This window comes from Nelusetta ayraudi, unplaced genomic scaffold (genome assembly GCF_046127955.1).
Source record: "Nelusetta ayraudi isolate G7.1 ecotype Tasmania unplaced genomic scaffold, CSIRO-AGI_Nayr_v1 ptg000011l, whole genome shotgun sequence".
NCBI classification, from domain to species: domain Eukaryota; kingdom Metazoa; phylum Chordata; class Actinopteri; order Tetraodontiformes; family Monacanthidae; genus Nelusetta; species Nelusetta ayraudi.
In genome coordinates, this window is record NW_027466061.1 from 14,714,525 (window position 1) to 14,725,437 (window position 10,913).

At 46.9% G+C, this 10,913-nt stretch overlaps 1 protein-coding gene across 1 annotated transcript in view; it reads right to left on the reverse strand.

Annotated features, from left to right (window-relative positions):
* The window catches only part of gpc1b (glypican 1b), a 63,319-nt gene extending 61,634 nt beyond the window's left edge, over positions 1-1,685 (reverse strand). The window contains exons 1-2 of the mRNA XM_076021300.1: positions 1,556-1,685; positions 834-1,445 (exon numbers count right to left, since the gene is read on the reverse strand). Of these exons, the coding sequence (XP_075877415.1) occupies positions 834-993 (160 nt within the window). The 5' untranslated portion in view covers positions 994-1,445; positions 1,556-1,685. The remainder of the gene's footprint in view (positions 1-833; positions 1,446-1,555) is intronic.
* Between the last annotated feature and the right edge of the window lie 9,228 nt (positions 1,686-10,913).

Genomic DNA, 10,913 nt, shown 5'->3' on the forward strand with positions numbered 1-10,913 from the left:
ACGCACACACACACACACACACACACACACACACACACACACACACAGGCACAAAGCAAAGACGGAGAAAGACAGACAGTGAATTCCAAGAAGGCACAGCACAGCACATGTAATCACCCGAACTGCACAGGGGCTTGTGACCGTCTGACATCACAATGTCACAGTCCTGCAACAGTCTCGGTCAAGTGACTCGGCTTGACATTCATGAGGGGCAGAATTCCCCTGCACTGAGAACCAGCAGCTCAAGAAAAGAAGATGAAGGATTAGGGAGTGCCATCAGTTAAATAAGAGTGGAAAACGGAAGAGCGCAAAAAAAAAAAGAGCGACCTCTCAGCGTGTTTTAGCTCAAAAGAAAAAAACAGAAAGGAAAAATGTCAAGTGACTCCTTTTCTTGATTAAGGACTCGATCAACCCAGTAGTCTGTGACCATTCTATGCTTCTCTTAATATCTGCAGTGATCCAGAGACACACAGCTCCATCATGTGAGGTTAAATGATTGATTATGGTGGCAGCGAGTAGATATACAAATGTAATTGAATTAAATTGTAATAAATAAATAAATACATTTTTGCGTCTTAAGTTAAGTCTGAGTTTTAGCTCTCACCAAAACCGCCCGCGGACAATAAATGGTGCGGCTGCAGGTGGGACTCTTTGCCCCCAAAATAGACCAACATTCCAAGAGTAGAGGAGGGGAGGCATGTGGGGGGATTATGGCTCAGGGGAGCAATGAGTTTACAGCAGACGCATGGTGCGCCACAACATGTTGGACACACGATGACACCGGTGAAACTATAAATACACCCGCCTGTCTGACCGGCACAAAGGCATCTTACCTGATAACTCGGACTGCGGGACGCCGTCCAGCGCGTATCCCTTCCCGCTATAAAACAACCGGATATCCGAACAACTCCGGGCTTTGCTGATGCCTTTGTCCCCGAAGACTGGTGCCGCCAGAGAGCAGACGGCCAGAGCCGCTACGATGAAGGAATCCATTCCCTGCGTGGACTTATGTGGCAAGTGCAAAAAAAATACAAAATAATAAAAAAAAAAAAAAAAAAAAAATCTGTTATTTAAAAAAAATAATTAAAAAAAAAAAGAAAAAAAAGTGTGAGAGTCCCGGACGGAGCAGGAGTCTCCCGGTGGAGTGACGGTGGCGCGTCACTGTGCGTAAAAACAAAATTCAGCCTCTCTTTCTTTCTTTATCCACCCAGCCGAGTCAGTATGCTCACGGGGCCCCGTCTACCTTCCAGCCCGCAAGGAGAGGACCGGACAGGCGCTTTATTATGTCTCCACCACTTCCAGCTCAGATCTTCTCACGCTCGTTCCCAGGGAGCGAGCGGCGCGGGGGAGATGCAGCGCCGCCTCGTCGCACCAGCTCTGTCCGGGCTGCTGCTGCTGCTGCTGCTGCTGCTTCTCCCTGTGTGCGTGCGTGCGTGCGTGTTTACCTACAGAGGGAGAAAGAAGTGGCAGATGAAATGGTGAGATGACACGAGAATCAACCGGGAGCGGTGTGACGAAGCTGTGCCGCGCGGCCACGTCCCGTCCCATCGCCTACCGGGCAGTGACGGTCCCCGGAGAGATGTGAGCGGCAGAGAGGTGCGCAACTCGGCAGCCGGCTCCGTTTCAGCTCGGGGTTCTGTGAGCGATGCTGTGCCAGCTACCGCACAGTGCAGAGAGGAGGCGGGAGGGGGGGAGGGAGGGAGGCAGCGCGAGAGAGGTAGAACCACAGGGAGATAGACAGAGGGAGGAGGAGGAGGAGGAGGAGGAGGAGGAGGGCTGGGGTTACTTTGCATCTCCGCCACATCCTGTTTCATCTAAATATTATTTTTAGCCATGTTTCAGGGCAGCATCGATTCGCAGTCTGCAGTTCCACCTGACATTTTAATTTTGCATCAGATTAAAGAGTACGTGTGTGTGTGTGTGTGTGTGTGTGTGTGTCGCGAGCGCGTGTCCCAGACAGACAGAGAGGACATTCTTGGGAGCTGAGGACACTACGGCTGGTCTTCACTTTTCCTCAACAACTCTTTCACTAGATTTTCCTCCTTGACTCAAGACACTAAAGTGTACCGTGACAGTGGCTCAGTAATTGTGTCTGCCACGATAGTGAGGGTCCCGGGTTCATTCTGTCCCCAGCCAGGTCACACCAAAAATGCAGAGTGAAGTGAAGGGAGCCTCCTGAAGTGTCCTCCCAAGTTTCTAAGTCCAGACAAATGCAAGGGTTGTGTCCGAAAGGGCATCTGACACAAAGAGCCAAGCTAAACATATGAAGCAATTTGAAGGGCAGAACGGATTTGTTTTTGCTATTCATGGTATAAACTGAGGTCAGGTCAGGGTTTTGCCTTTCGCAGTTTAGGGTGAAGGTTTGGGTTTGAGTGCATGAAAGTGAATGTAAAGACCTCAAAAGACAGAAAAACATGTTTTTGTGGTGTGTGTGTGTGTGTGTGTGTGTGTGTGTGTGTGTGTGTGTGTGTGTGTGTGTGGACATGTGTGTGTTCTTGTAAATAGGACATTGTGAGGACCAGAAAAGGTTCTGCGGGGATGTTTCCCCTGCTTGAAGACACTCTGGCCAGTCCTCACAACTTTAGCACTAAATTTTAGGGTGAAAGCTTAAAATTTAAGGGTATGAACTGAGGTCAGGTGAAGGTCAGGGTGAGGCGTAAGGCTAGGACTCGGATGCCCATAACAGTCAAACATGCGTGGATGTCAGTGTAACAGACAGAAAAAATGTGTGTGTGTGTGTGGGTTTGGGGTGTAAGGGGGGGGGGGGGGGGGGTGTTAAGTGCACATCAATGTGAACTGAATGAATAAAATGATTCTTTGTGCATGTTTATGTGAGTGTGCGCGTTCTTTAAAAATAGACAATTATGCAAAGCAGAGCATGCATGCTTTGAACCAACAGACTGAGTGAGGACATTCCTTCGCACTGAGGACATTGTGGTCGGCCTTCACTTTTCCACCCAAGATCATTTTAGGATGAAGACTTAGCCTCAGAGGTATGGGCTGATGTCAGGTTAAGGTTAAGGTTGGGCATATATTGCCGTCAGGGTGAGAGGTAAGGGTTAGGCTGTCCCAAAGGCTGGAAAATAAATCCCAGTCAGGAAGACAGACAGAGAAAAATGTGTTTGTGGCACCTGCTGGGTCACACGCACGGCGGGTCTGGTTCTCAGTGAAGGAATGTGGCCTGTACGCCTCCTGACAGCCTGCGCTGTCCCTGCCAGGTGTCATACGTGAGCTGGGGGCGTGACCATGACCCCACATAGCCGGTCCACCTGATTTTCCTCCAACTCTCCCCTCAGAGTCTGGGCTCTTCCAACCAGGTGGAATGAAACAAGCTGCTGCCTGCCGTTTGTTTACCTGCCACCTGCTGAATCCATCCAAGTTTATTTATGAATGTGTCAGTTGATTGCAACCTTTTTAATCATCATGTCTTTATATTGGTTGACTAAAAGTTCCACGTTCTGCAAATTTCACTTTTTCTAATTTTCAAATCTATTCTAATTTGATCTGCCTTCTGTCCATGATTTCCCAGAGATGGGGAGCAGTTGTTTTTTTTGTTTTGGCTTGGTGCACTACTCAGAAGATGTGTCCCAAGATGGGCAACCCGGCAACCTGTTGTGATGTCACAGGGGACACAGTCTAGGATAGGTTATACAACCCAGTTCTTTATCAGGATGCTGCAAACAAAGGGCTGAGCATGCCATTTCCTGGACCTCTCACAAAACTTGTTTTTATCTATCGTGCAACACTGCCCTGATTTAGTTCCGGGTGGCATTCGGGCGCCAGTAGATGTATGAAATAATGGAACTCCGCAATGGACTTGGCTTATGATCATGTTTTACGTCTGCTTGATTCGCTGTTGTGTAAAAAGTTGTTGTTGACCATTTTAATGGAATTTAAAAGGGACGAACTGGCCACATTTCAAACATACCCAGCATGGTTCACTTAATTCCTTAATTCTAACGAGCCCGACGACCTCTGTTTCCCAGAGCGGGCTAGCTTGCGGCCTTCTCGTGACCTATGTCGTGTTTTGTTTGCGTGCCATTTGAAGGACGGTTCTCAGCCTGGCTGCTTCACGGCGCTCCGCTGCAGTGACGGATCGAGCTGGTCGGTGAATCCTGCCTACCAGGCGACGAGCTCAGGTAGCAAAGCGGCAAGTTCCCTCTAAACATCACATGTGAAGTGTTGCCCGGGTGGCCGCGGCAGCCGCTGGCGCTCAGGTTCACCAACGGTCCCTCACCTAAAATTTTCTTTTGTAAGCGAACGAGGCCGTCTTTCTTGTGTAATTCCCTGAGTGAAGACAAAGTGCTGTCTTTTTGAAGAACGCTTGCAGCAGTGACACCTGGATTGAAACAAACAGTGCGGTGCGGCCTGAAATAACCAGCTGCCACACAGCAGACAGGCAGAGAGACAGACAGAGGGAGCATAAAGCGTGCGGTTACATAGAGAGAAGGCAGAAGCAACACAGCAGTGCAATTTCCTGCCTCGCAGCCGTTCCTCTTCCAGACCCCGCTTATGAATAACATTAGAGGGCCGCCTCTATATAATTAGTGTCTTACCAGCGACTTCATGAGTCCAAACAAAAAGGCAGGGGAAGAGTTTGAGATATCACTCGCTGACAAACGGCTGCACTTGCTTCCCATTATTACCGCTCTGAGATGAGCGTGATTTACAACCCTGGTCGAGTGTTTTTCTGTCTCTTGCTCTCTCTCTCTCTCTCTCCCTCTCTCTCTCCCCCTTTGTCACATGCACACACACACACGCAAGCCTGTGCATGTGTGCTTGGGGGGGAAGAAAAAAAAAAATCACCCCGGCAGCGGGGAGGACAGCAGTTTGTGTAATTGTGCTGTACAGTAGAATGAAAGTACTAGCTAATTATGTGCAGAGCTGCTGATTCATGTTTTCTGTCTCTGCATGGAAACAACACATGTGGCCACAGGTTTATATGTCTTCAAGCCTACAGGCCTGAGATAATTTGTCGGTCGACATTATGCATACGTGTGTGTGTGTGTGTGTGTGTGTGTGTGTGTGTGTGTGTGTGTGTGTGTGTGTGTGTGTGTGTGTGACCTTTTATCACACGCGTGCTCACGTTTGGCGTGCGTGTCAGAGGTGGTCGGCGGGAGTCCGACTGGACTTTATGTGCCCGGTCGTCGGGCCCACATGTGGCTGCAGGTGGGGCCGCGCCATCGGGGGAGCTGATTGGCTGCTTCCAGCCGTCTGCTGTCGAGATTGTGTAATTAACGCTCAGAGCCGCCGCGTTTTCTCCAGGAGCCGCCTCCCATTGAAGTTTTATTGGCTCTGACCATGAAAGGGTCCGTCTAATGAGGAGCAGGATGCAGGGGGAGGAGGTGCGGGTCGGGGCGGGGTGGGAGGAAAGTTGCTGCAGAGCAAGAGAGAGAGAGAGAGAGAGAAAGGAGGGAGAGTACCAGGCGGAGGGCACGTATACCGCCGAGCATCTGCCAGCTCAGTGTACACACACAAACACAGCAATTATGCGGTGAAAATTTTTCCGGGCGTTTTAAGTTTTTTTTCCCCCCTCCTACAGAAATTACACAGTTTTGTTGTGCTTTGCTCACTGCTCCTCCAACCGATACCACTTGTGCTTAGTTCTCACAGGGTCGGAGGGACGGACAGATGCATGTTGTAAAGAAAACAGAAAACTTTTTTCTGCCTTGTTGTTGAAGCATGTTTGCATACAGGGCCTGGGGATGAGAATGTTGACTTGAAGGGGCAAAGTAAGAGGCCCAACGTGCCTCTGAAGTTTTTCTTTTGGCAAAACTTCCAAAAGTGCAGCGTCCACAGGATGGACAGTCAATAAGTATAAAGAACTATATTGTCTCAATGAATTAACAAACTCAGAAGGAAAAAAGAAAAACTTAGTACATACATAGTATGATGATTTATATTTCTCTGTGTGGCTTGAGCTATAGCAGACATGATGAGTGAATATTTAGCATCAGTGAAAATGTCTTCAATTATGACTTTTTAAACAAGACAAAGAGAAGAATGTGGTTTATTCTTAGCAGCAATGTGGTGGTCTTATTTTCTGCACTTTGACACCTGCATGATCAAACACAATAAACTTGCTGCTGTGCTCAGCTTCTGTTTGGTTTCCTGCAAGCCAGGAAGTGGTAAGCAGTATCGTAGCAGAGGTAAATCATTTATAATCAGCCTCGCTGGGGTCGAAAACACAGAGTAAAGTTTGGACTTTTAGTTTCCACTGGAAAATACAAACACACACACACACTCCTAGTGCAAAAATGGAGGCAGTCTCACCCTGGTGTTGAATGCCATCTTACATAAACACCCGTGAAGGTGCAGTTTGATGACTCTCCTGCGGTGTCTTCACCGACAGGAACACAGTGTTCTCATGGCACTCCAGTAACAGCCTCCACATTTTATGAAGACATTGATGACATAAAGAACACAGCTGAGGAAGATCTAACACACACACTCACACACACACACACACACACACACACACACCCCAGGGCTGATGGGCCTGAGCTGAGTTTCTATGTAAATATCAGTACGCTAGTTTCCGAAGATTAAATTGGCTTTCAAAGGGAGAGGATCACCGCCGAGACACCTGTCTGTTTACTCTTAGGTCGACCGTTAGCATGAGTTCAGTCAGACACATCGCCACAGCAATGAAGATGCTGCTCAAATATTTTAATTGTTTCCTTAAAACAATAAATGTAAAGTATACATCTAGTTTGGTTCTATTTCTTGTGTATTATTTTTTCCCCTTTCAGATAGATGTTTATTTATAAACATGTCAGTGCTATATGTGTTTAATGTGTAACACAAAGCTCGATAAACAACACTCACATTGTTACACTATTGGCATGTACAGGATGTGCCCACATATGTTGCCCATATTATCATAAACACAGCCAGAAGATGTTAAGAAATGCCAAATTGAAGAGCAGCCGATGATTAGTTGAATGATATTTTATTTGGACAGACGCCTTTAGTCAGCTACAATATCACTGAAGGCATATCACTGATAAAAGTACTCATTTATAAAGCGAGACATTATATATATATATATATATATATATATATATATATATATATATATATATATATATATATATATATATATATATACACAGAGACAGATAGATATATAGATAGATAGATATCATCAGCTTATTTTGTTTTTTTTTACTGCTATGTGATTGATAGAGGCGCACTTGAAATTACATAGTCAAGCAAAGGCTAACATTAACAACAATGTTCAGAATAAAAATATCTTTGATAATTATTTAAATCCTCAAACGTAGTCCTGGCAAACCACAGGTGGCCAAAAAAAGTTGTGCTTTTTGGCTCTGGATGTGGGTTTGCAAAGCCATGACAAGAACATTCGCACAAGGCGTTGTTGTTGTTGTTTTGTCAATGTATTAACATTTCACAGTGACATAATGTCATGGCTCTTGCTTTTCTGTCCTTGCCAATGGAAAAGCAAACAGGTTCTTAAGAGATGCGGGTGCTGAACCAACTAAGCATCTGCTCCAGCACCAGCACAAGCACAGCACCAAACTAGCACCTGGTTCATTGTGGTCCTGTCTTGGTTTTGGGATTTCAAAAAAACCAAGCAAGCAGGTGCAGGTGTGGAGTCATTATCGGTCCCAACTCAGTCTCAGTCTTCATTTGGTCTTCGTCTTAGTAGTGTCTTGGTCTTGGTTAAGGCGGTCTGGATGACATCACCACCAGCTTCTCACTTGATCTTTTCCTTCCTCCAGCTCCAGTTCCAGTCCTGTGAATGAAGCCGCCAGCGCTGCTGCTTCTCCACCTCCTGATGTACGCCATGTTTCCCTGAGGAGAAGATAAGGAGCATTCTCCTACATTTGCAGCTCGCATCCTCCTCGCTTGTTTGAACGCAAACAGGCATTAAAGCGGGAGCCCGAGTCATTCCCGCCACTTTCTTCTCCTCCTCTCGTCCGCGCCGTGCCTTGATCAAGTTTACCCACTGCCCTTCCTGTTCAAACACGGCCTTGCAAAAAAAAAAGAAGAAGAAAAAAAAAAAAAACAATCTGCATATCTCTGCGAACGCAGAGCCCTGGCGAGGCTGCCAAGCACAGCCGACGGCCGCGACCAGAGGTATTTAGATGGTGGGTGCAAAAGGGCTGACAGACGCAACCGTATGGAGAGTGGGGAAAGGAAAAAAAAGGGAAAAAACGAGGAATTACGAGGCGAGCTGGGAAGAAGGGAGCAAAGCTTGTGCATGGAGATAAGAGAGGAGAGAATGCGATGATAGATGGTGCGGGGAGAACGAGAGAACAGTGATGTGAAGAAGAAAGTGGGTAAGTCATCTGCGTCAGTGGCGGCTTTGTGTATTTATATTTTTCCGAAGGAGGAAAAGTGAAAAGACGGGTTGGCGTGATGCGAAAGAGACGCGATGGTCAACGTGGTGCCATCCTCCAAACTTCTGCCAGGGGTTTGACTCCGTTGCCTTTCTATCCCCCCCCTCGCCCTCCTCGATTTGAGCGCATTCCAAATAATCTGCGCAAGAGGAAAGAAGGTGAACGAGAAGACCGCAAACTGCACAGTAAATTACACAGGATGGATAGCCCGAAATCTATTTGAGGCGCCATGAATCAAACTAATGGCCGGCGAGTGCCGTTTAAATCGTTTTTAATTCACTGCTTGCGTGGTCACCGAGACAGAAAAGTAAGCACATATCTAATTTGTGCGGACTGATCAAATGAAAGAAGAGGGAGCGCGCTGACCTCGGGTTTTGTTTTTCTCTTATCTCTTCCTCAGACCCATCTGGCGGTGGCGCCTCCTCCTGTCCTGCGCCGACTTCATCCAATTAACTGCTGCTCTCACATCAACACTTTCCCTCCTCGGCTCCTTGTGCTTCTTTAATCCCCGCAAAACACTTCCCCGTGCAGTAACCTGAAGACGGGCCAAACCCGGGGTGACCCCTGACAAGGCCCGCTCCCGCTAAACGCATCCAGGCGTCGGACTCGTGGCGCTGCATCCAACATCCCTCCCCTCCAAAAATAACAGGGTCTGCGGGATAATATTTTCCTGGGATGGTGAACTGCCATAACAGAAATAAAAGACACCGCGACTGACCACAGATTTTCATGCATGCAAATTGTCTTGGGTTCAACGGCACTCGGCTTCGTCTTCTTCTTCTCCTTTTTTTTCCCCCCTGGTTTCTTCATGTGGTTCTCGCGGCTGATCTCCGTCCAGACTGGCAGCGTCCACGTCCACGTGGACTTACTTGGAAGGAGAGCAGGGGCCACATCTCCGTGTGGTTCTCACCCCGCTCCTTCCTTCCCTCCCCCCGACTCCCTCGTTGAGGAGGCCTTTATTATTTCCCTGCCGCCACTTCAGAATATCCACACATTCCAGCAGCATTCCTCTCCGGCCTCCCCGGCTTCAGAGTCACGTTGCTCATTCCCACACTTTTCCAATTTGTCGTAATTGAGAAAGAAAAATGCAAAGCATCAGCCGGCTAATTTTTCCGATAAATGACCATCTTGCGCACACATTTGGACTTTAGATTTAAAACAAGCCATTTCAAATCCCAGCGAAGCCTTTTCCACACAGTGAAGCAGTTAATGTGTAATTTCCATTTAGGCGGACAGTTCTCTCGGCAGTTCCCTCACGGACCGATGCCGTAAAGCAGATTGTAAAACAAATGTAGCTGGCAGAATCTTAGAGGGAGACCGCGTTCAGCTGGGCTCTGGACCAGCCAAACGCTGAATGTACATTTCCTGCAGCCCAAAGTGGAAAGAACAGAGGGAAAAAAACCACTGTGTGCCTCATCATGGATGCAAAAGACTCTCTTGAGCAGCAAATCTCCTCAAGGTGGTGTTTAGCGTGTCAAACTTCCACAGCCTCGCGGCGCTTTTGTCCGTTGTCGGTTGCTCGCAGTGAGGCGCTTTGTTAGCAAACGCAGGGGCTGCAATGGGAATGAGGATTTGAACAAAAGTAAAGATGATTTGATGGGAACAGAATTTCGGAGAGTTTCTTTGACTGAGTGACGGGTTTGCAGTCCCCCCTCCCCCACCATCCACACCAATACATCGTACAACGTTAAAACAATCTCACAACAATGTGCAGCAATTGTATTTCAAATCAATTTCCACTTTAATGCTTTTGCTTTTTTCAAAATGAAACCGTGTAACAAAAGGCCACTGCTGATGGCATAAAATCAAAATGACACAGCAGCTTGTCTGAAATATAAAGATCCAGACACTGAGACGGAGGCTTTATTTATGGTTACGTAAAAGAGCTCTAGATGTACCTTCTGTCTAATTTTTATTCTAACTTTTAGTGTTTTCCTTTCTGAGTCCTTTTTTGTTTTGTTTTTTAAGAGAAAAGAAATCCTGCCTTCACTTCTTTTTATAAAAAAATGCAGAGGCCAACCTGCAGAGTGCAGAGCGATAGACACAGCAGTATACAGTCAGTCTGTGCCTCCTATTCAAATTCGGGCCACTAGTGGAGAGACCTTTGATTCTTATTTTTAATGAAACGTTTTTTTAAACAGGCATGCTGTAGTGGAAAATTGCTTTTGGACTGACAAAAAAAAAACTCAAATATTCTCAAATATTTTTCCATGACCTGCTATATTTGCCTTGTCAGAGTAACAAAAGCATGACTAATGTGCACAGAAATATCTGTAATAAATCCTCTGTTGCTGGGTAAATTGCATTAAAATAAAGCTTTCAACACTTCTGGGGAAACAGTGAGAATAGTTTTGTTTGATCAAGTCAAACCTGCAGTGCTGTTGTTGTTGTTTTTGCGTCATTTCTGTAATCTAAATCCTGTCTGGTATGAGGGAAAGTGCTGGAGAGTGCGAGCGCCGGGAGCAGGAGAACTTAAAAATTGATTTCCCCTCCTTCCCGATCTGCAGGACAGGAAAGCAGCGGCCGAGGCAGCCGCTCGATCGATGC